At 44.4% G+C, this 26,307-nt stretch overlaps 1 protein-coding gene across 1 annotated transcript in view; it reads right to left on the bottom strand.

The window, feature by feature from the left end:
* The window catches only part of LOC126188787 (glucose dehydrogenase [FAD, quinone]-like), a 31,268-nt gene extending 6,315 nt beyond the window's left edge, over positions 1-24,953 (bottom strand). The window contains exon 1 of the mRNA XM_049930400.1: positions 24,645-24,953. Coding sequence (XP_049786357.1) covers positions 24,645-24,953 — 309 coding nt within the window. The remainder of the gene's footprint in view (positions 1-24,644) is intronic.
* Positions 24,954-26,307: the final 1,354 nt, after the last annotated feature.

Here is a 26,307-nt window from a genome sequence, read left to right as displayed (position 1 = left end):
CACTTGTCAACAAGGCACTGTGCAAGTGGGTGGTGGCTCCAGAATAGTGCGGGCTGTGTTTACATGGAATGGAGTGGGTCCTCTGACTACTTGGAGACCATATGCAGCCATTCATGAACTTCATGTGAAAACAACGATGGAATTTTTATGGATGACATTGCGCCAGGTCACATCCGTTCGCAACTGGTTTGAAGAAGATTCTGGACAATTTGAGCGAATGGTTTGGCCTCAGAGATCGCCCAGATTGAAACCCATCGAATATTTATGGGATATAATCGAGAGGTCACTTCGTGCTCAAAACCCAGCACTGGCAACACTTTCGCAGTTACGGATGGCCGTAGAGGCAACATGGCTCAGAGTTTCTGCAGAGGACTTCCAACCACTTGTTGAGTCCATCACAAGTCGAGTCGCTGCACCACTCCGGCAAAATATTAGTCAATATACCATGACTTGTCAGCTCAGTATGTCGGCAGGGCCCTCAAACTATCCTAGGATTTTGACGATTTAACGCGGCTGTTAGACAGAATTCCGGACGATATCCCTCAGGAGGACGTCCAACAAATCTATCAATCAATGCCGAGCCAAGTAACCGCTTGGATAAGGGCCAGAGGCGGACCATCTCGTTATTGACTTACTCAACCTGTGAAGCTCTTTCTCTTGAATAAATCATCCAGTTTTTCTGAACTTGTAATCATTTGTGTGTCTATACATGTACATCACATGAAGGGCTTATTTCAGTAGTGGCACAAGTCCATTTTTGTTCATTTTGAGACACAGAGTCCTAAAGTTAAAATGGCGATGAAAAATCAGCAGTTGAGATACCAGAAATATTCAAGCATATGGCTTCTTGCCAGAGATGAACCTTTCTTTCTGTTTGTTTGGATCATTAATTTCAGAAGCATTATAGGCAGAAAAGCGGAGGTAATGGACTTGTACCACTATGGAAAAATGCCGTTCACATCTAAGGAATTTTGGTCTCTTACAGATAATTCCTTTGCGGTGCATCTTGTTTTCTTTTTTCTTAGAGTGTATCTAAATCAACGCCAGTTGGTCGGCAGCATTCTTGAGGTGCAGACGTGTTACGTCGTGTGTTTCGATACAATCTGGATGAAGATGCACCTATCCGGAGATAATCTGAAGTTCAATTATTCATGCTGTGATTGGAGAACTTGATTATGTGTTTTGGTATATGGGTCTTTCAAATGGTTCAAATGGCTCTGAGCACTATGAGACTCAACTGCTGAGGTCATCAGTCCCCTAGAACTTAAAACTACTTAAAGCTAACTAACCTAAGGACATGACACACATCCATGCCCGAGGCAGGATTCGAACCTGCGACTGTAGCGGTCGCGCGGTTCCAGACTGAAGCGCCTAGAACTTCTCGGCCACACTAGTCGGCTATGGGTCTTTTCAAAAGCAAAGTTTAGTTCGAACTGGGTTTAGGAGAAGAAACAATTCCAAAAATGAATCATACATTTTGTAATCCATCACTACTTACTGTCAATTAAATCCTCTGTTGACCATGTCGTAATATGGTAGTGGAGGAACACGTGTGAGGAGCTGGTTGGAGAAGTGGATGTGGAGAGGGATGACACAGTACTGTTACTAAAATCTCCGTGGCCATGTTACAGCATCGTCGCGCCTCTTTTGCTTCTGTTCGATTAACAGCTGATGTGTAAACAGTACGTTTTCGCCTAGAAATAAATCAATAGAAAGATATTAACATTCCTGAATATCTCTCCTCTTTAGTTGCGGATGAACCTGATGTAACGACCGAATCATGAAAGGTTGCCAGAAAAAAAGAAAAATCATCCGAGTATGAATATTAGCTGTAAGTTTTGTAACTAAGATAAAGGCGCACAGTACATGTCTACATCTAAATCTACATCCATACTCCGCAAGCCACCTGACAGTGTGTAGCTGAGGGTACCTTGAGTACCGCTATCGGTCCTCCTTTCTATTCCAGTCTCGTATTGTTCGTGGAAAGAGAGACTGTCAGTATGCTTCTGTGTGGGCTCTAATCTCTCTGATTTTACCCTCATGGTCTCTTCGCGAGCTATTCGTAGGAGGGAGCAATATACTGCTTGACTCCTTAGTGATGGTATGTTCTCGAAACTTCAACAAAAGCCCGTCCCGAGCTACTGAGCGTCTCTCTTGCAGAGTATTCTGCTGGAGTTTATCTATCATCTCCGTAACGATTTCGCGTTTACTAAATGATCCTGCAACGAAGCGCGCTGCTCTCCGTTGGATCTTCTCTATCTCTTCTATCAACCCCATCTGGTACGGATCCCACGCTGCTGAGCAATATTCAAGCAGTGGGTGAACAAGCGTACTGTAACCTACTTCCTTTGTTTTCGGATTGCATTTCCTTAGGATTCTTCCAATGAATCTCAGTCTGGCATCTGCTTTACCGACGATCAACTTTATATGATCATTCCATTTTAAATCACTCCTAATGCGTACTCCCAGATAATTTATGGAATTAACTGCTTCCAGTTGCTGACCTGATATATTGTAGCTAAATGATAAAGGATCTTTCTTTCTACGTATTCGCAGCACATTAAACTAGTCTACATTGAGGTTCAATTGCCATTAGGGAACGGCACCATGCGTCAATTTGTTGCAGATCCTCCTCCATTTCAGTACAATTTTCCATTGTTACAACCTCTCGATATACTACAGCATCATCCACAAAAAGCCTCAGTCAACTTCCGATGTCATCCACCAGGTCATTTACATATATTGTGAATAGCAACGGGCTGGGTTGGGTTGTTTGGGGGAAGAGACCAAACTGCGAGGTCATCGGTCTCATCGGATTAGGGAAGGATGGGGAAGGAAATCGGCCGTGCCCTTTCAAAGGAACCATCCCGGCATTTGCCTGGAGCGATTTAGGGAAATCACGGAAAACCTAAATCAGGATGGACGGACGCGGGATTGAACCGTCGTCCTCCCGAATGCGAGTCCAGTGGAATAGCAACGGTCCTATGACTCCCCCCTGCGGCACACCTGAAATCACTCTTACTTCGGAAGACTTCTCTCCATTGAGAATGACATGCTGCGTTCTGTTATCTAGGAACTCTTCAATCCAATCACACAATTGGTCTGATAGTCCATATGCTCTTGTTTTGTTCATTAAACGACTCTCACTGTGACGAGTACTTCATCCTAAGAGTTCGAATAGAACAATAGAACCTGGCATCTCTATGGTTTGTGTTCTGCAGTACCTCACATAACTATGCATACCTGAATCATAACAAATTGACAGGCCATAGTGGCCTTTTGTTCTGGTAACAGATTACAGAATCTAGTAAGCCTCGCATATGTTTTTATAAATCAGTGCCTGTCGTCTTCCGCATGTTCTCGGCTAACACGTGAAGAAGCAATTAAAAGCAGACCAGTGAGCCAACCAAGGCTTTCATTTTCCCTATCATCAGCACATGTACCTCCTTAGCCTAAGATCCAAGTCGTTCTGCGCTGTCTCCAACCGCAGAGACCTGAAAAACCTCATCTTGATCTCATCGCCGTTTCAGTCCGGTATGCAGCCGTCCACGTACCATGAAACGGATGACCTCAGAATCCTGCGTTATCTCACAGCTGAGACTGAGCTTCTAAATCACGTCGTGGCATACGTCGGTTTACGACTGTGGGATACAAGAGGAGGAGGGAACAAGGAGACGGAAGATAAGGTTTTAGACTTACAGGCATGGTGTCCAACGAGCCAGACGAATTCTACTAGGGTGAGTCAAATGAAAATCTCAAATTTGTAATAACAAATCGAGATTTCGTGCCATTATCCTGTAAGTTGGTTAGCGTGCTACAAACAGCGTGCAGAATGGCCTGTAGGTGGCAGCATAGTGCAGATGCCCACATACCGTCGCAGTATCAGTATAAATTCAAGGCCGGCCTGTGTGGCCGAGCGGGTCTAGGCGATACAGTCTGGAACCCCGCGACCGCTACGGTCGCAGGTTCGAATCCTGCCTCGGGCATGGATGTCCTTAGATTAGTTAGGTTTAAGTAGTTCTAAGTTCTAGGGGACTGATGACATCAGCAATTAAGTCCCATAGTGCTCAGAGCCATTTGAACCATTTTTATAAATTCGGCCGCCCCACTTACGACTTGCACCAGGGAAGAACAGCGTTCTGTTATTCGGTTTTTGCGTAGTGAAGGTGTGAAACCTATTGAAATTCATCGACGAATGAAGGTTCAGTACGGTGATGCATGTTTATAACAGGAGCAAGCCTACGAATGGAGTAGGAAGTTCACAAATGGTGTGACTTCAGTGGAAGATGCTCCTCGCCCAGGTCAGACACAACGAGTTGTGACTCCACAGAACATTGCAGCAGTTGAAGCCATAGTGAAGGAAAACCGTCGAGTGACACTGAATAACATTGAAGCATGTTTACAGATTAGTCATGGGTCAAAACACCACATTGTGTTTGATGTGCTTCAGTTTCCAAAGTGTCTGCAAGATGGGTACCACGGCAGCTGACTCCTGAAATGAGAGAACGACGTGTTGATGCCTATGAAGAACTTCTTCGGCGCTTTGAACGAGAAGGTGAGGGCTTCCTTGCAAGAATCGTTACTGGGGACGAAATCTGGGTTCACTTCCACCAACTGCAAACGAAGAGAGCGAGCAAGGAATGGTGCCATTCCTCATCACCAAAACCAAAGAATTTTCGAAAAGAACCATCGGCAGGGAAGGTTATGCCGACTCTCTTTTGCGACGAAAAAGGCGTTATTTTGGAGCATTACATGCCTAGAAGGACCACTGTCACCAGTGCATCATACACAGATCTCCTAAAAAATCATCTGCGGCCTGCAATCAAATCAAAGCGACGTGGATTACTGTCAGCAGGTGTCCTTTTGCAACATGACAATGCAAGGCCCCACACTGCCCACACAACAGTTGCAACAATCCAGACCTGAATTTTGAGTGTCTTCCTCATCCACCATACTCACCAGACCTTGCCCCAAGTGATTTCCATATGTCTGGACCACTCAAAGACGCAATGGGAGGAAAGAAGTTCCGTTCTGATGAAGAGGTACGCCATGCATGAGTAGTTGGGCGGACTACCAAAAGAATTTTTTTCTAAAGGAATTTATGCACTTTGTAAGAGCTGGAGGACTTGCATTGAGCGTGGGGGAGATAATCTTGAAAAGTGATACAGCTTTGTACCACTTCCGCACAATAAATAACATTTAAAAAAATATTTAAGGTTTTCATTTGACTCACCCTCGTAGTACCGATTTAGGAGCAGTTCAGGCGAAGAAGCGAAACCTAGTCCCAACCTCAACACCATGGGTAGTTATTTAAAGCGTCATAAGGGGCAGTGTCGTTTACTTTGAAGATATAATGGAGAAAAAAGTATGCAAACCGAAAGTAATTCTGTAATGAATGGGCGGTGCGCAATATACTACTATAAAAAGTGTAAACGAAGCATTAAAGTCTGGCAGTGAAACATCGAACCTTTGACTGACGTTGACATGCTGCTCTTCTCCGAACGTGAGTCTGGCGGGGGACTTTGCCAGTGTGTGCACAGGTACGCCAAGGCAAGCAACCCACGACTGAGTGAGGAGGAGTACAGGCCCTCTGACGATTTACGTCACATCCTTCGCCTGGATGTAAAGAACGTCTATGGGCAAGCCGTGCAACAGTCTACCATTCATTGTGTTCCAATGACTGCCCAAGGGGGAAACCGACACATTGCAAGAAGGAGACATTCTTGACGTGGCTGAGGATGCTAGTGAGGGAAAAGTTCTGAAGGTAGAGCTGGAATATCCAACCCATCTGCACGAAAAGCACAGTGACTTGCTCTAAGTCCGGGGCACCTAGTCCTGTGAAACGTTTCCATGCCAAAGCTGTTGACGACAATAGGGGACAAACATAGCGTCATTACCTTCAGTCATTACAGAAACCTTCAGCAGTGTCTCAGGTTGTGTATGAAACCTGTTAGTATCACCTGCAGGATCTCTTTCAGCTCGAAAGAATGAAATGATTTGAATTTTGAAGAGTTCAATTTTCGGAAAATCATGTAGAATGTTACAGAATACTGCAAAGTTCATTTAGTTTACCGATGGAGTGGATATTGAGGCCCATGAGATTACGTCGCCAGGCCAAATTTCAAACAGGCCACCGTCGTCAACGAAGGACTAGTCACTGTGTAAGACCCCAGTGCATCTCACGAAACCTCCTTGTATCGGTACGTGTGTACTGGACCTCTCCAAACTCCGCACGTATTCTTTCACTGCGAATTTGCTAAGCCAAACTGTTTGATGAGGCATTTGTCACAGCTTCGTGTGTCTGTGAGAGTATTGGTGTCTGGTTGCACACTATCTGTGCATATACAGGGCTATTACAAATGATTGAAGCGATTTCATAAATTCACTGTAGCTCCATTCATTGACATATGGTCACGACACACTACAGATACGTAGAAAAACTCATAAAGTTTTGTTCGGCTGAAGCCGCACTTCAGGTTTCTGCCGCCAGAGCGCTCGAGAGCGCAGTGAGACAAAATGGCGACAGGAGCCGAGAAAGCGTATGTCGTGCTTGAAATGCACTCACATCAGTCAGTCATAACAGTGCAACGACACTTCAGGACGAAGTTCAACAAAGATCCACCAACTGCTAACTCCATTCGGCGATGGTATGCGCAGTTTAAAGCTTCTGGATGCCTCTGTACGGGGAAATCAACGGGTCGGCCTGCAGTGAGCGAAGAAACGGTTGAACGCGTGCGGGCAAGTTTCACGCGTAGCCCGCGGAAGTCGACGAATAAAGCAAGCAGGGAGCTAAACGTACCACAGCCGACGGTTTGGAAAATCTTACGGAAAAGGCTAAAGCAGAAGCCTTACCGTTTACAATTGCTACAAACCGATGGATCGGTTGTGGTGGAGATCATGACCAGCAATTCATGTCATGGCCTCCACGCTCTCCCGACTTAACCCCATGCGATTTCTTTCTATGGGGTTATGTGAAAGATTCAGTGTTTAAACCTCCTCTACCAAGAAACGTGCCAGAACTGCGAGCTCGCATCAACGATGCTTTCGAACTCATTGATGGGGACATGCTGCGCCGACTGTGGGAGGAACTTGAATATCGGCTTGATTTCTGCCGAATCACTAAAGGGGCACATATCGAACATTTGTGAATGTCTAAAAAAACTTTTTGAGTGTTTGTATGTGTGTGCAAAGCATTGTGAAAATATCTCAAATAATAAAGTTATTGTAGAGCTGTGAAATCGCTTCAATCATTTGTAATAACCCTGTATATTGCCTGCTCAGTATGCATGCTCGTAATAAAATATTGTACATATTTTTGCACTTTTGTGCATATGTGCGTAGGTTTTTTTTTCCTTACCTGTTGCTGCTAGTCTCCATTTCCATGTATAAAGGAGAGAAATAATTGATTAAACACTGCATATGTTGAAAGAATCGTATATACGAGTAATGTAAACAACGTGATCAGAAAGAAAAAAATGTAAATGTTAAACGATGAAGAAATCAGTCAGAAAATAGATGCAATTATTGTATAAAAGTGTATACAGAAACAAAAAAAAATGCGAAACGTAATATTTAAGTTCTTCTAGAGTCAGTGTAAATAAATGTATCTCATATTGATCAGAAAAAAATAACTTTGCAAATAAAATCGATGGATAGATATGCACTAAACAAGAGCAGCTGTGTAAATACATAAAAAAATTGTAAAAAATTATCATTTTAAATTACTATACACGTGAAAAAGTAGCTTTGTATAAAAAACTGTCCGATTTAATAAAAAACTATTGTAAATAAATGAACAAGTTGTTAACAAAATTTGTCACTAAATTATAATTTATATTTATATCATTTTTATTATTTTCAAACCATTTCACAACAGAGTACAACTGACTACTCATAGAATAATTGAACTAAATAAAGAATATTATTGTTGATAACTTGCCACTGTTTATAACAAATCTGCACCTCTCGCCCATGAAGTTCACACCTCCAATAAAGAGGCCTACACATAGGTGAGCTACTTTTAAAAGGTATTAAGAGGGGAAGAGGAGAGGATGTTTGAACTTCAGTGGTCCCACTGGGTTTCTCACCAATTTTATATCATGCGACCAGTATCGAGTTACGTCATGACCTTCAACGTAAGTTGCACAATTGCCTGAGTGATTGCTCCGGATGACCTTTATCAATTCCTGGTGGTTCTCCAGGTGAGAAGGAGTGTGGGCACCAAGGATCCCAAGGGTGTAACCTGCCAACGGATGTGTAATATGACACTGATGTGATAAGATCACTATCTGGGCAGGGACTGGTACAGATATTCTACTAACATGTCCTTCAGACACTTTTGGTCGTCCCATGCTTTTCCCTTTACACACATATCCGGTCGTTTCAAACTGACTGTACCACTGGCGGACCAGCAGCCGCCCTTTTGTGTGTGTGGCACTACAAGTGGGAAAACAATAAAGCAGTATAAGGGGATGCATTTATCTAAAGCTGAGTTTGCTACTCTTTAATGCGCTGACTTACCGTTATTTTCCCCATAGTTGACAGTATACTTGTTGTTGCCGGCCGCAGTGGCCGTGCGGTTAAAGGCGCTGCAATCTGGAAACGCAAGACCGCTATGGTCGCAGGTTCGAATCCTGCCTCGGGCGTGGATGTTTGTGATGTCCTTAGGTTAGTTAGGTTTAACTAGTTCTAAGTTCTAGGGGACTAATGACCTCAGCACTTGAGTCCCATAGTGCTCAGAGCCATTTGAACCATTTATACTTGTTGTTGTTGTGTTCTTCAGTTCTGAGACTGGTTTGATGCAGCTCTCCATGCTACCCTATCCTGTGCAAGCTTCATCTCCCAGTACTTACTGCAACCTACATCCTTCTGAATCTGCTTAGTGTATTCATCTCTTGGTCTTCCTCTACGATTTTTATCCTCCATGCTGCCCTCCAAAGCTAAATTTGTGATCCCTTGATGCCTCAGAACATGTCCCACTAACCAGTCCCTTCTTTTTGTCAAGCTATGCCACAAACTCCTCTTCTCCCCAATTCGATTCAATACTTCCTCATTAGTTATGTGATCTACCCATCTAATCTTCAGAATTCTTCTATAGCACCACATTTCAATTTCTTGTCCAAACTATTTATCATCCATGTTTCACTTCCATACATGGCTACCCTCCATATACATACATTCAGAAACGACTTCCTTACACTTAAATCTATACTCGATGTTAACAAATTTCTCTTCTTCAGAAACGCTTTCCTTGCCATTGCCAGTCTACATTTTATATCTTCTCTACTTCGACCATCACCAGATATTTTGCTCCCCAAATAGCAAAACACCTGTACTACTTTAAGCGTCTCATTTCCTAATCTACACTCCTGGAAATGGAAAAAAGAACACATTGACACCGGTGTGTCAGACCCACCATACTTGCTCCGGACACTGCGAGAGGGCTGTACAAGCAATGATCACACGCACGGCACAGCGGACACACCAGGAACTGCGGTGTTGGCCGTCGAATGGCGCTAGCTGCGCAGCATTTGTGCACCGGCGCCATCAGTGTCAGCCAGTTTGCCGTGGCATACGGAGCTCCATCGCAGTCTTTAACACTGGTAGCATGCCGCGTCAGCGTGGACGTGAACCATATGTGCAGTTGACGGACTTTGAGCGAGGGCATATAGTGGGCATGCGGGAGGCCGGATGGACGCACCGCCGAATTGCTCAACACGTGGGGCGTGAGGTCTCCACAGTACATCGATGTTGTCGCCAGTGGTCGGCGGAAGGTGCACGTGCCCGTCGACCTGGGACCGGACCGCAGCGACGCACGGATGCACACCAAGACCATAGGATCCTACGCAGTGCCGTAGGGGACCGCACCGCCACTTCCCAGCAAATTAGGGACACTGTTGCTCCTGGGGTATCGGCGAGGATCATTCGCAACCGTCTCCATGAAGCTGGGCTACGGTCCCGCACACCGTTAGGCCGTCTTCCGCTCACGCCCCAACATCGTGCAGCCCGCCTCCAGTGGTGTCGCGACAGGCGTGAATGGAGGGACGAATGGAGACGTGTCGTCTTCAGCGATGAGAGTCGCTTCTGCCTTGGTGCCAATGATGGTCGTATGCGTGTTTGGCGCCGTGCAGGTGAGCGCCACAATCAGGACAGCATACGACCGAGGCACACAGGGCCAACACCCGGCTTCATGGTGTGGGGAGCGATCTCCTACACTGGCCGTACACCACTGGTGATCGTCGAGGGGACACTGAATAGTGCACGGTACATCCAAACCGTCATCGAACCCATCGTTCTACCATTCCTAGACCGGCAAGGGAACTTGCTGTTCCAACAGGACAATGCACGTCCGCATGTATCCCGTGCCACCCAACGTGCTCTAGAAGGTGTAAGTCAACTACCCTGGCCAGCAAGATCTCCGGATCTGTCCCCCATTGAGCATGTTTGGGACTGGATGAAGCGTCGTCTCACGCGGTCTGCACGTCCAGCACGAACGCTGGTCCAACTGAGGCGCCAGGTGGAAATGGCATGGCAAGCCCTTCCACATGACTACATCCAGCATCTCTACGATCGTCTCCATGGGAGAATAGCAGCCTGCATTGCTGCGAAAGGTGGATATACACTGTACTAGTGCCGACATTGTGCATGCTCTGTTGCCTGTGTCTATGTGCCTGTGCTTCTGTCAGTGTAATCATGTGATGTATCTGACCCCAGGAATGTGTCAATAAAGTTTCCCCTTCCTGGGACAATGAATTCACGGTGTTCTTATTTCAATTTCCAGGAGTGTAATTCCCGCAGCATCACCCGATTTAATTCGACTATATTCCATTAACCTCGTTTTGCGTTTGTTGATGTTCATATTATATCCTCCTTTCAAGACATTGTCCATTCCGTTCAACTGCTCTTCCAAGTCCTTTGCTGTCTCTGATAGAATTACAATGTCATCAGCGAACCTCAAAGTTTTTATTTCTTCTCCATGGATTTTAATACCTACTCCGAATTTTTCTTTTGTTTCCTTTGCTGCTCGCACAATATACAAATTGAATAACATCGGGGAGAGGCTACAACCCTGTCTCACTCCCTTCCCAACCACTACTTCCCTTTCATGCCCCTCAACTCTGATAACTGCCATCTGGTTTTTGTACAAATTGTAAATAGCCTTTCGCTCCCTGTATTTTACCCCCGCCACCTCTAGAATTTGAAAGAGAATATTCCAGTCAATATTGTCAAAAGCTTTGTCTAAGTCTCCAAATGCTAGAAACGTATGTTTGCCTTTCCTTAATCTTTCTTCTAAGATAAGTCTTAAAGGTCAGTATTGCCTCACGTGTTCCAATATTTCTACGGAATCCAAACTGATCTTCCCTGAGGTCGGCTTCGACCAGTTTTTCCATTCGTCTGTAAAGAATTCGTGTTAGTATTTTGCAGCTGTGACATAGTTCGGTAATTTTCACATCTGTCAACGCCCGCTTTCTTTGGGATTGGAATTATTATATTCTTCTTGAAGTCTGAGGATATTTCGCCTGTCTCATATATCTTGCTCACCAGATGGTAGAGTTTTGTCAGGACTGGCTCTCTCAAGGCCATCAGTAGTTCTAATGGAATGTTGTCTACTCCCAGGGCCTTGTTTCGACTCAGGTCTTTCAGTGCTCTGTCAAATTCTTCACGCAGTATCGTATCTCCCATTTCATCTTCATCTACATCCTCTTCCATTTCCATAATATTGTCCTCAAGTACATCGCCCTTGTATAGACCCTCTATATACTCCTTCCACCTTTCTGCTTTCCCTTCTTTGCTTAGAACTGGGTTTCCATCTGAGCTCTTGATATTCATATAAGTGGTTCTCTTTTCTCCAAAGGTCTCTTTAATTTTCCTGTAGGCAGTATCTATCTTACCCCTAGTGAGATAAGCCTCTACATCCTTACATTTGTCCTCTAGCCATCCCTGCTTAGCCATTTTGCACCTCCTGCCGATCTCATTTTTGAGATGTTTGTATTCCCTTTTGCCTGCTTCATTTACTGCATTTTTATATTTTCTCCTTTCATCAATTAAATTCAATATTTCTTCTGTTACCCAAGGATTCCTACTAGTCCTCGTCTTTTTACCTACTTGAACCTCTGCAGCCTTCACTACTTCATCCCTCAGAACTACCCATTCTTCTTCTACTGTATTTCTTTCCTCCATTCCTGTCAATTGTTCCCTTATGCTCTCCCTGAAACTCTGTACAACCTCTGGTTCTTTCAGTTTATCCAGGTCCCATCTCCTTAAATTCCCACCTTTTTGCAGTTTCTTCAGTTTTAATCTACAGTTCATAACCAATAGATTGTGGTCAGAGTCCACATCTGCCCCTGGAAATGTCTTACAATTTAAAACCTGGTTCCTTAATCTCTGTCTTACCATTATATAATCTATCTGATACCTTCTAGTATCTCCAGGATTTTTGCATGTATACAACCTTCTTTCATGATTCTTGAACCAAGTGTTAGCTATAATTAAGTTATGCTGTGTGCAAAACTCTACCAGGCGGCTTCCTCTTTCATTTCTTAGCCCCAATCCATATTCACCTACTATGTTTCCTTCTCTCCCTTTTCCTACTCTCCAGTTCCAATCACCCATGACTATTAAATTTTCGTCCCCCTTCACTACCTTAATTATTTCTTTTTATCTCATCATACATTTCATCAATTTCTTCATCATCTGCAGAGCTAGTTGGCATATAAACTTGTACTACTGTAGTAGGCGTGGGCTTCGTTTCTATCTTGGCCACAATAATGCGTTCACTATGCTGTTTGTAGTAGGTTACCCGCACTCCTATTTTTTATTCATTATTAAACCTACTCCTGCATTACCCCTATTTGATTTTGTATTTATAACCCTGTATTCACCTGACCAAAAGTCTTGTTCCTCCTGCCACCGAACTTCACTAATTCCCACTATATCTAACTTTAACCTATCCATTTCCCTTTGTAAATTTTCTAACCTGCCTGCCCGATTAAGGGACCTGACATTCCACACTCCGATCCGTAGAACGCCATTTTTCTTTTTCCTGATAATGACGTCCTCTTGAGTAGTCCCCGCCCGGAGATCTGAATGGGGGACTATTTTACCTCCGGAATATTTTACCCAAGAGGACGCCATCATCATTTAACCATACAGTTAAGCTGCATGCTCTCGGGAAAAATTACGGCCGTAGTTTCCCCTTGCTTTCAGCCGTTCGCAGTACCAGCACAGCAAGGCCGTTTTGGTTAGTGTTACAAGGCCAGATCAGTCAATCATCCAGACTGTTGCCCCTGCAACTACTGAAAAGGCTGCTGCCCCTCTTCAGGAACCACACGTTTGTCTGGCCTCTCAATAGATACCCCTCCATTGTGGTTGCACCTACGGTACGGCCATCTGTATCGCTGAGGCACGCAAGCCGTCCAACCAACGGCAAGGTCCATTGTTCATGGGTGGAGGACTGTATACTTACTATTTAATTTTACGAAAATCAGCGTATTTTGTCATACACACTTTTCTCAAAATTATGTAATATATATAGATATTCGTTATAAATCCGTCCTTACCATTTACTGAAGTGATGAGGAGTGAAAATAATACAGTTTTAGAAGATTTTGTTGCTGCCCGAAAAAATTAGGCATGCGCAACGCCAGCAGACGTTCCTCACACTCATACCGTGTGTTACATTTCTTCTTCCCTGGTTTGATCACTACATAATTTCTGGAAGGGGTTTCCTTGATTTGATTTGGGAGGAGAGGAAGGGGGAAGGGGGATAAACCTAACAAAACCTGAAAACTATTGCTTATGGCTGGCAAAACACCGAAAGAAATCGAGTGTGTTGTACACCACTAAACAGATCGGTTTCTCAGGTTTCCAATGTTGTATAACATGTCAGGCCATCTATTAACAGAGAATAGAAACACTAAGAAGAAGCTGTAGCTCCTCGATCTGTCTCACAGCCGGTAATGTACAGGGTGTTTCAAAAATGACCGGTATATTTGAAACGGCAATAAAAACTAAACGAGCAGCGACAGAAATACACCGTTTGTTGCAATATGCTTGGGACAACAGTACATTTTCAGGCGGACAATCTTTCGAAATTACAATAGTTACAATTTTCAACAACAGATGGCGCTGCAAGTGATGTGAAAGATATAGAAGACAACGCAGTCTGTGGGTGCCCCATTCTGTACGTCGTCTTTCTGCTGTAAGCGTGTGCTGTTCACAACGTGCAAGTGTGCTGTAGACAACATGGTTTATTCCTTAGAACAGAGGATTTTTCTGGTGTTGGAATTCCACCACCTAGAACACAGTGTTGTTGCAACAAGACGAAGTTTTCAACGGAGGTTTAATGTAACCAAAGGACCGAAAAGCGATACAATAAAGGATCTGTTTGAAAAATTTCAACGGACTGGGAACGTGACGGATGAACGTGATGGAAAGGTAGGGCGACCGCGTACGGCAACCACAGAGGGCAACGCGCAGCTAGTGCAGCGGGTGATCCAACAGCGGCCTCGGGTTTCCGTTCGCCGTGTTGCAGCTGCGGTCCAAATGACGCCAACGTCCACGTATCGTCTCATGCGCCCGAGTTTACACCTCTATCCATACAAAATTCAAACGCGGCAACCCCTCAGCGCCGCTACCACTGCTGCACAAGAGACATTCGCTAACGATATAGTGCACAGGATTTATGATGGCGATATGCATGTGGGCATCATTTGGTTTACTGACGAAGCTTATTTTTACCTGGACGGCTTCGTCGATAAACAGAACTGGCGCATATGGGGAACCGAAAAGCCCCATGTTGCAGTCCCATCGTCCCTGCATCCTCAAAAAGTACTGGTCTGGGCCGCCATTTCTTCCAAAGGATTCATTGGCCCATTTTTCAGATCCGAAACGATTACTGCATCACGCTATCTGGACATTCTTCGTGAATTTGTGGCGGTACAAACTGCCTTAGACGACACTGCGAACACCTCGTGGTTTATGCAAGATGGTGCCCAGCCACATCGCACGGCCGACGTCTTTAATTTCCTGAATGAATATTTCGATGATCGTGTGATTGCTTTGGGCTATCCGAAACATACAGGAGGCGGCGTGGATTGGCCTCCCTATTCGCCAGACATGAACCCCTGTGACTTCTTTCTGTGGGGACACTTGAAAGACCAGGTGTACCGCCAGAATCCGGAAACAATTGAACAGCTGAAGCAGTACATCTCATCTGCATGTGAAGCCATTCCGCCAGACACGTTGTCAAAGGTTTCGGGTAATTTCATTCAGAGACTACGCCATATTATTGCTATGCATGGTGGATATGTGGAAAATATCGTACTATAGAGTTTCCCAGACCGCAGCGCCATCTGTTGTTGAAAATTGTAACTACTGTAATTTCGAAAGTTTGTCTGCCTGAAAATGTACTGTTGTCCCAAGCATATTGCAACAAACGGTGTATTTCTATCGCTGCTCGTTTAGTTTTTATTGCCGTTTCAAATATACCGGTCATTTTTGAAACACCCTGTAGTAACGGACTTGAAACCTGCGGCCGGCTGTGAGTTGGCTGTACAAGCCAGTGGGTTAATTGTGACCCCCTGAACCAACACACTATAACACTTACAGCTGATACAATTAAAATTTATAACTTGGATATTCTTTTATGGACACCCTATATCATAGGAACCATCTTAGAACAAATCCTTGCGAGACACAAGTCTGTGAGAAGGTCGTAGTGAGCCACGTATAGACTGCTTTGCAAAACTTGAGGACGAGGTAGATAAAGTAATATAACCTATTGACTATTTGGCGGAAACGAATGCTAGTGCGGGAACATGTCGGCAGAGGTCTCCTACTCGGGCACCGCGTGAGGTCACACGACTACAGTGTGAAACACGAGACAATTGGAGGAAAGGGAAAAGAGATTGCACTGTAGTGGTGTCCTTCATTACAACAAGGCCGGGAAACAACATTTGGGCGACTTCAAAAGGAAAATAAACATCGGGAAACTGTAAGAAGGACGAAGTATGACGAGTGTTGCCCAGGACTTTCGTATTGCTCACAGTATTGTTCTACGTGCGTGGGGAGCGTTCTGAACAACAGGTACTGCTGCTTGAAGGAGAGGAGGTAGTCGAAAACGGTCAACTAAAGGAGCAAATGACACCTAAAATGTGCATCAGGCAAGAAAAGACCAACATTAAGCACTGGGTGCAATGAAACTTCCTGGCAGATTAAAACTGTGTGCCCGACCGAGACTCGAACTCGGGACCTTTGCCTTTCGCGGGCAAGTGCTCTACCAACTGAGCTACCGAAGCACGACTCACGCCCGGTACTCACAGCTTTACTTCTGCCAGTACCTCGTCTCCTACCTTCCAAACTTTACAGAAGCTCTCCTGCGAACCTTGCAGAACTAGCACTCCTGAAAGAAAGGATATTGCGGAGACATGGCTTAGCCACAGCCTGGGGGATGTTTCCAGAATGAGATTTTCACTCTGCAGCGGAGTGTGCGCTGATATGAAACTTCCTGGCAGATTAAAACTGTGTGCCCGACCGAGACTCGAACTCGGGACCTTTGCCTAACGCGGGCAAGTGCTCTACCAACTGAGCTACCGAAGCACGACTCACGCCCGGTACTCACAGCTTTACTTCTGCCAGTACCTCGTCTCCTACCTTCCAAACTTTACAGAAGCTCTCCTGCGAACCTTGCAGAACTAGCACTCCTGAAAGAAAGGATATTGCGGAGACATGGCTTAGCCACAGCCTGGGGGATGTTTCCAGAATGAGATTTTCACTCTGCAGCGGAGTGTGCGCTGATATGAAACTTCCTGGCAGATTAAAACTGTGTGCCCGACCGAGACTCGAACTCGGGACCTTTGCCTTTCGCGGTCAAGTGCTCTACCAACTGAGCTACCGAAGCACGACTCACGCCCGGTACTCACAGCTTTACTTCTGCCAGTACCTCGTCTCCTACCTTCCAAACTTTACAGAATCTCTCCTGCGAACCTTACAGAACTGGGTGCAATGGCAGCCGCATTTAACAAGACTGCAGGACACGCAATCACACAATCCACAGTGGCACAGCAATTAAATAGGGATGGTCTCTTTGTCTGACGAACAGTACACTGTGTTCAGTTGACACCCGCCAAGATTGCAGAGGGTCGGCCAGCGAGAAGTGGGGTCACGTGTTTCTCTCAGATGAGAGCAGATTCAGTCTGAGTAGTGATTCTGGACTTGTCCTCCTATGACGAGAGCTAGGAGCACGTAATGTACTCGGAAACACTGTCGAACGTGACCGTTGTATTGGTCCAGGCGTTATGGTGTGGGGATTGCATTCGGCCCTGACTTCATTTTTGTGGATGACAATGTACGACTGCATCGCACAGTGCAGATGAAGGAGCTATTGGAGTAAGAGGATATGTGTCGAATGGACTGGCCCGCCCCTTCCCCCCCCCCCCACCTTAAATCCCATCGAACACGTCCGGGAATCGTTGGGAAGACTATTTCAGCACGACCACATTCGGCAACCACCATACAGCAATTGTCAATCCTGCTAATGGGAGAACAGTGCGCCCTACCACAAGAATTCCTTACCAACCTTGGGAACATCTCATACAGAATGTATTGCCGTCCATGGTGATTACAGATGCCGGCCGGAGTGGCCGAGCGGTTCTAGGCGCCACAGTCTGGAACCACGCGACCACTACGGTCGCAGGTTCGAATCCTGCCTCGGGCATGGATATGTGTGATGTCCTTAGGTTGGTTGAGTTTAAGCAGTTCTAAGTTCTAGGGGACTGATGACATCAGCAATTAAGTCCCATAGTGCTCAGAGCCATTTGATCCATTTTTTTGATTACAGGTCCTACTAAGAACCACACCTTTTTGTTATGTCCAAGGGGTCATGAATTGCTATGTTTTCAGTGCAGTTGTTGTCTTTGAATAAAAGAGCCAAGACGTTCATCTCATTGCGCATTTCTTTCAGTTACTTCAAGAGAAGTATTATAGTGCCGATCTCACATGATTCCTCCAGATGCTCTTGTCTTGTGCTGCCTCTTGCCAGTTATTTATTCCCAATCTTTTATATATTCAATCAATTTCATTGCGCCAAGTACTCCTGGGTCTCCCCTTTGGTCTTTTGCCATCTGGCTTCTCCCTGAATAATCTTCACACAATTTGGTCTTCTTTCATTCTCATCAGATGTCCAGTCCATTACAGTCTTCTAACATTTGTTATGTTTACTATCGTTGGTTGTTGTGATAGCTCGTGAATTTCTATGTTGTGTATTCTCTTTCAGCATTGCGATTCATTATCAGAATATGGACCAAACATTTTTCTATAAACTTTATTCTCAAACACTTGTAAATGGCGGTGTTCTGTTTTCGTTAGGCTCCATATTTCTGCCCCATAGAGTATGACTGGTCTGATGATTGTATTATATAACTTTATTTTATTTTTGCTAGTCAGCAGTCTGGACGCTAAGAGATTTTATATTACATAATAGGCTCGGTTAGCATTTTGCGGTCTCGCTTTTATTTCTACCTGTCTCTGATTTTGTTCATCTATCACTGATCCCAAAAATCTATACTGTACTGTACTATATTATACCTGCACACCAATGTACTATGGTCAGATTCACAATTACAAAATTGTGCTCCGAAGTAGCTGGGAGTAACGTTTGACAGAACTCTTATAGTTAAACATCACTGTAAGAGCTACAAAATAACATTGTTAAGGCTTTCGTCGCCACTTGTTGAAAAACTGCCTGTTGGCTTCTCTCTCGAGTTCTTCGGCCGACGTTTGTTTCAAGATTTTTCTGACGTTTCGCCAGCACGAGTCACTGGCATTGTCATGGCTTTATCCTCCACTGCAAGTGGTAGACTGGAGTCGAGCTCGCGGCTGTAGGTTATACAAGGTGCGACAATAAAGTAATGAGACTGGTTTTCTTTGCAAGATGTGGCAACCCTGCAGGCTTGTGTAGGCACAATATCTTTGACCTTGGTCTATAAGCTGCTTCTAGTGCAAGCGGCACATCGATGCAACCGCTCAGTTGTGAGTTGTGCTGTAACAAGTTAACATGTGTTTGTGTCTATTGTAACGGAAATTGGACCGCATAATATTGTGCAGCGGTTTGCCATTTCTTTTTGCGTTCAATTGGGTGAAAACGCGACGACAACTTAAGGTAAGCTTCAGAAGGCTTTTGGAGTGGAGGTTATGTCAAGAGCTCAAGTTTTTCGTTGGCATAAAATGTTTAGTGAAGCCAGAACGAATGTTGAAGATGAAGACCGCAGTGGACGACCATCAACTTCACGGACGGATGCCAACTTGGCCAGGGTGCGTGAACTCGTACGATCTGATAGAAGATTATCTGTGAAAATGATTGCAGAAAAACTGAACATCGATCTAGAAACAGTTCGTCTAATAATAACTAAAGATCTTGGTATGAGAAAGATTTGTGCAAAATTGGTCTCCAAAAATCTCACACCACAACAACGGGAGCCAAGCTGTCTCGAGTCCAGTCAAGTACGATAACGAGGATGCGTGCGTTACATCGATTCAGCAGTGATATGAGCCAACAGCTTTACCAGCGTATTTAACAAGGACAGCACTGACCAGGCAAGTGATCCAACTAACCTGCAGCGATATGAACAGTCGCAGTAAAGACGTGAAAACAGATGAGCAGAGAACACAATAGCTTTGCATGTCATTTAAGTTTTAGATGGAAGGAGGTTATATATGGCAAAACTCAAACGATGCGCTTCGTAGGTGACCAGACGAAAAATATAGCATGTCCCCGATCGTAGCTAAGACAGTATTGTAATAAAGATAAAGGTGATGTAAATTTCTGAATTTAACAAGGGCAATTTTTCTGCATCAGCTATGCGTGGCGTAAAAGCGCACTGCTGATTTCCCATGCGGTTAAATATTGAAGCCACTGAAGACATTACAGTCAGTCATCTGGTAATCTCTGATTTCGTTCCATATCTGACTCCGAGGAATACATTTAAGTACAGCTAAGTCGATAACGAGGCGATCAGCAAAAGAATCCAGAGCCGCCAAAAAAGTCTGAATTTCCTCCTCCTGTTTTATGCCGTACTGTTCTGCGATTTTGCCATCGCTCGGCAGTGACGTGTCACAAAGCTTCATGCATAAGTTCCAGTACGTCTGGCAGCTTGAATGTCTTATTTTCCGTGACAAATTCCTTGACTTGGCTAAAATGCAGAATATCTACACTGTGGTCGACGCCGTGAAAATTTTTGTTTTCAATGTTTCTACGACGCTTGCCGCTCTGTTTCGCGTGAGACCGCGTCTTTCATACTAAACAATAAGCATATTCAAATAAAGAGTATCTGATTTTTCATTTTTGTAATTTAATTGTGTAATTTTTTCTTAACTTCAGCAATCTTTAACAATCTTCTATAAAATGTCGATACTTAATCATTTGTATCATCATCATTATCATCATTTAAGACTGATTATGCCTTTCAGCGTTCAGTCTGGATATAGCCCCCCTTATACAGTTCCTCCATGATCCCCTATTCAGTGCTAACATTGGTGCCTCTTCTGATGTTAAACCTATTACTTCAAAATCATTCTTAACCGAATCCAGGTACCTTCTCCTCGGTCTGCCCCGACTCCTCCTACCCTCTACTGTTGAATCCATGAGTCTCTTGGGTAACCTTGCTTCTCCCATGCGTGTAACATGACCCCACCATCTAAGCCTGTTCGCCCTGACTGCTACATCTATAGAGTTCATTCCTAGTTTTTCTTTGATTTCCTCATTGTGGACACCCTCCTGTCATTGTTCCCATCTACTAGTACCTGCAATCATCCTAGCTACTTTCATATCCGTAACCTCAACCTTGTTGATAAGGTAACCTGAATCCACCCAGCTTTCGCTCCCATAAAACAAAGTTGGTCGAAAGATTGAACGGTGCACAGATAACTTAGTCTTGGTACTGACTTCCTTCTTGCAGAAGAGAGTAGATCGTAGCTGAGCGCTCACTGCATTAGCTTTGCTACACCTCGCTTCCAGTTCTTTCACTATGTTGCCATCCTGTGAGAATATGCATCCTAAGTACTTGAAACCGTCCACCTGTTCTTTGTTCCTCCTATTTGGCACTCAATCCGTTTATATTTCTTTCCCACTGACATTACTTTCGTTTTGGAGATGCTAATCTTCATACCATAGTCCTTACATTTCTGATCTAGCTCTGAAATATTACTTTGCAAACTTTCAGTCGAATCTGCCATCACAACTAAGTCATCCGCATATGCAAGACTGCTTATTTTGTGTTCACGTATCTTAATCTCACCCAGCCAGTTTATTGTTTTCAACATATGATCCATAAATAATATGAACAACAGTGAAGACAGGTTGCAGCCTTGTCTTACCCCTGAAACTACTCTGAACCATGAACTCAATTTACCATCAACTCTAACTACTGCCTGACTATCCATGTAAAGACCTTTAATTGCTTACAAAAGTTTGCCTTCTATTCCATAATCTTGTAGAACAGACAATAACTTCCTCCTAGGAACCCGGTCATATGCCTTTTCTAGATCTATAAAGCATAGATAAAATTCCCTGTTCCACTCATAAAACTTCTCCATTATTTGCCGTAAGCTAAAGATCTGGTCCTGACAACCTCTAAGAGGCCTAAACCCACACTGATTTTCATCCAATTGGTCCTCAACTAATACTCGCACTTTCCTTTCAACAATACCTGAGAATATTTTACCCACAACGCTGATTAAAGAGATACCTCTGTAGTTGTTACAATCTTTTCTGTTTCCATGTTTAAAGATTGGTGTGATTACTGCTTTTGTCCAGTCTGATGGAACCTGTCCCGACTTCCAGGCCATTTCAATTATCCTGTGTAGCCATTTAAGACCTGACATTCCACTGTATTTGATGAGTTCCGACTTAATTTCATCCACCCCAGCCGCTTTATTGCACTGCAATCTATTGACCATTTTTTCCACTTCCTCAAATGTGATCCTATTTCCATCATCATTCCTATCCCAATTTACCTCGAAATCTGAAACATTACTGATCGCATTTTCACCTACATTGAGCAACTCTTCAAAATATTCCCTCCATCTGCCCAAGGCATCCACAGGATTCACCAGCAGTTTTCCTGACCTGTCCAAAATACTTGTCATTTCCTTCTTACCTCCCTTTCGAAGACTGCTAATTACACTCCAGAATGGTTTTCCAGCAGCTTGACCCATAGTCTCCAACCTGTTTCCAAAGTCTTCCCACGATTTCTTCTTGGATGCTGCAATTATCTGTTTGGCTTTGTTTCTTTCTTCAACATAACTTTCTATGTCTACCTGGGTTCTGGTATGTAGCCATTTTTGATACTCCTTCTTTTTCCTTTTACAGGCTGCCTTGACTGTATCATTCCACCAAGCTGTTTGCTTCATCCTACTTTTACACACTACTGTTCCAAGACATTCTTTAGCCACTTCTAGTACTGTGTCCCTGTACCTTGTCCATTCCTTTCCCAATGATTGTAATTGATTACATTCAACTAACTGGTACCTTTCTGAGATCGCGGTTATGTACTTGTGCCTGATTTCCTTATCCTGAAGTTTCTCCACTCTTATCCTCCTACAAATGGACCTGAGGATAAGAGTGGAGAAACTTCAGGATAAGGAAATCAGGCACAAGTACATAACAGCGATCATCATCATTTGTATTTGCAATGAAAACCAAAATTTTGCGTGCAATTTGTAATTAGAAAATAGAAAACGTACACTTAATAAAAAGATGGTTAAGTATGAGTTAATTATCTTATGGTTGATGAATTACATATTTAAAAGATCTGGGTATTCAACCAGAAAAAAAAATTGTAGACCACAACTAGATTCGAACTGCAGCCTGCAATCATTCACGATTTTCAACTCATACCGCTACAGACTGCGCCACGCACATTGCTTAATTCCCATCCCCTAGTTATTACATAGTGTTTCTCGAAAAACCTCAGAGCTGATTTTTCTCCGTAAGTTTGTGAAAAACATTAAGAACAGTTTGTTTCTTACCGTTAACTGTGTTTCGCGCGCATGTTTCCATATGAAGCAGGAAGCAGTCTCACCCATTTTCACAGTACGTACTCACAGTTAGACAATCAGAGCACAAGTAGCGTTTACGGGGACTGTGAGGAAAGGCAAACCTACGTTTCTAGCATTTGTAGACTTAGAGAAAGCTTTTGACAACGTTGACTGGAATACTCTCTTTCAAATTCTAAAGGTGGCAGGGGTAAACTACAGGGAGCGAAAGAAACCGGATGGGAGTTATAAGAGTCGAGGGGCATGAAAGGGAAGCAGTGGTTGGGATGGGAGTGAGACAGGGATGTAGCCTCTCCCCGATGTTATTCATCTGTATATTGAGCAAGCAGTAAAGGAGACAAAGGAAAAATTCGGAGTAGGTATTAAAATCCATGGAGAAGAAATAAAAACTTTGAGGTTCGCCAATGACATTGTAATTATATCAGAGACAGTAAAGGACTTGGAAGAGCAGTTGAACGGAATGGACAGTGTCTTGAAAGGAGGATATAAGATGAACATCAACAAAAGCAAAACGGGGATAATGGAATATAGTCGAATTAAATCGGGTGATGCTGCGGGAATTAGATTAGGAAATGAGACGCTTAAAGTAGTACAGGAGTTTTGCTATTTGGGGAGCAAAATAACTGATGATGGTCGAAGTAGAGAGGATATAAAATGTAGACTGGCAATGGCAAGAAAAGCGTTTCTGTAGAAGAGAAATTTGTTTACATCGAGTATAGATTTAAGTATCAGGAAATCATTTCTGAAAGCATATGTATGGAGTGTAGCCTTGTATGGAAGTGCAACATGGATGATAAATAGTTTGGACAAGAAGAGAATAGAAGCTTTCGAAATGTGGTGCTGCAGAAGAATGCTGAAGATTAGATGGGTATATCACATAACTAATGAGGAGGTAGTGAATGGAATTGGGGAGAAGAGGAGTTTATGGCACAACTTGACTAGAAGAAGAGATAGCTTGGTAGGAAATATTCTGAGGCATCAAGGGATCACCAATTTCGTATTGGAGGGCAGTGTGGAGGGTAAAAATCGTAGAAGGAGACCAAGAGATGAATACACTAAGCAGATTCAGAAGGATGTAGGCTGCAATAGGTACTGGGAGATGAAGCTTGCACAGGACAGAGTAGCATGGAGAACTGCATCAAACCAGTCTCTGGACTGAAGACCACAACAACAACAAGTTGGACCTACTTCCAAAAGTGGACCGACACCAGCGTACGAGACTTACGGCTGCTGACCAATCATCGAGCTTGTGTTTGTTGTTGTTGTTCTGGCCTTCAGTCGTGAGACTGGTTTGATGCAGCTCTCCATGCTACTCTATCCTGTGCAAGCTTCTTCATCTCCCAGTACTTACTGCAACCTACATCCTTCTGAATCTGCTTAGTGTATTCATCTCTTGGTCTCCCTCTACGATTTTTACCCTCCACGCTGCCCTCCAAAGCTAAATTTGTGATCCCTTGATGCCTCGGAACATGTCCTACCAACCGGTCTCTTCTTCTTATGACGAACGAAGTATAGCGACGGCCGCCCCTGCCAGACAGAGGCCAGCGCTGAGAACGGGCACGCGTTTGTGCGCGGGGCCGAGTTGGCCGTACCTCCGTCTTCTGCAGGGCGGGGAAGAGGAGGGGCACGTCGGCGGTGGGCGGCGGGTCTCCGCCGGCCTCCAGCAGCAGCACCGTCCAGGCGGGCTCCTCCGAGAGGCGCGCGGCCACCGCGCACCCGGCCGACCCGGCGCCCACCACCACGAAGTCGTACTCCGGCAGCGGGCGCGCCGCGTCCGGCGGGTAGGCGCCGCGGTCCGCCAGCGCGCACTGCGCGTGCGCCACGGTCGCCAGTAGCTGCGCGAACAGCGCGCCGGCGCCGCCGCCGACCGCCGCGCACGTGTCCGTCGCGCATGCGCACATAGCAGACGTCCGTCTCGCGGCCGAGCGCGTCTGTCACCCGAGGAAATACAGACGTCAACTATAACGAGCGTTCGATTACGCAAGTGTTTCGCGTGCAGAATCCACATTTCTGTCCAACAAACCGTGACAACAATTACTTTCCCGTCGGGAGAATAGATTACTGCGGATCCAGCAGTCAGGCGATGTTTTGAGTACGAAACTGCGTGCGTAGCGGAGCGTACAACGATAATGCGGCGCATCAGTATTTGGTAGATAGCTTTATGGATTCTTGCCCAATCAACGTCAGTTGATTTTAAATGTGAACAGTCTGGGTCATGCATGACTGTGACCAATATCAACATCAATTGAAAATATAAATTACTGTAACCGGACATATTTATTGTTCCTCCCGCTATAGGGTTCGTGTGACTCTGCCTCCATTATGAAGCAAGTTTATTTGAATTAATGAAGCATGAGCGAATTATAGGTCCTACTGTTTCATTACGTTACTAATACACATGATTTATGTGTTACCTCAGCAGTTTATCAATATTCTAATACATATATGTTAATACAGCCATCAACTAGTATACAAGCCATTAACTTTTGCGCTGCTGCTAAATGCAATCCCACATCAGAACTCTCACTATCTCGATCCACTCGCCTTTATTTAGCTATTCCACATAAGCTAATTCACAATTAGAAACCGTTTGGAATTACGCTCTCAGCAGCCGATAACTCTGTCATGGTTAACATACATTATGTGGTCAATAGTACCTGCACATCTGCCAGCCAGAGTGACCGAGCGGTTATAGGCGCTACAGTCTGGAACCGCGCGACCGCTGCGGTCTCAGATTCGAATCCTGCCTCGCTCATAGATGTGTGTCATGTCCTTAGGTTACTTAGGTTTAAGTAGTTCTAAGTCTAGGGGACTGATGACGTTAGAAGTAAAGTCCCATAGTGCTCAGAGCCATTTGAACCATTTTTGAACCTGCACATCTATTAGAAGGCGTTAATTCTGTATATGGTGTATCCTACAGTTCTGTACGGCCAACTTGCGAGTGGCCGCCATTTTCGGCCCACTGCGCCGCTGGTGATACATTGACATCTGCAGCATATTTAGCCATATATATTAAACAAGTGTAATGCACTACCAAAACTGATCAGTGGCTTCAAACGGAATAGGTTGGATATTTAGCAACAAAAAATCTCAACGAATTTGCTAAATGAATCGAATGCTGACGGACGACCACATGGCTGCCCGTGTGGCATGTTGCCGAGCAATGTTGACGTGCAACGACAGCATGAATGGGACTTTCTTTTCGTCGGTTGTGACAATGGATGAGACGATGATGCCATTTTTCAATCCAGAAAC

The sequence above is a fragment of the Schistocerca cancellata genome, chromosome 5 (genome assembly GCF_023864275.1).
Source record: "Schistocerca cancellata isolate TAMUIC-IGC-003103 chromosome 5, iqSchCanc2.1, whole genome shotgun sequence".
Lineage (NCBI taxonomy): Eukaryota > Metazoa > Arthropoda > Insecta > Orthoptera > Acrididae > Schistocerca > Schistocerca cancellata.
Note: the sequence above shows the minus strand (reverse complement) of the source record. Positions and strands in the feature narration are given on the sequence as shown.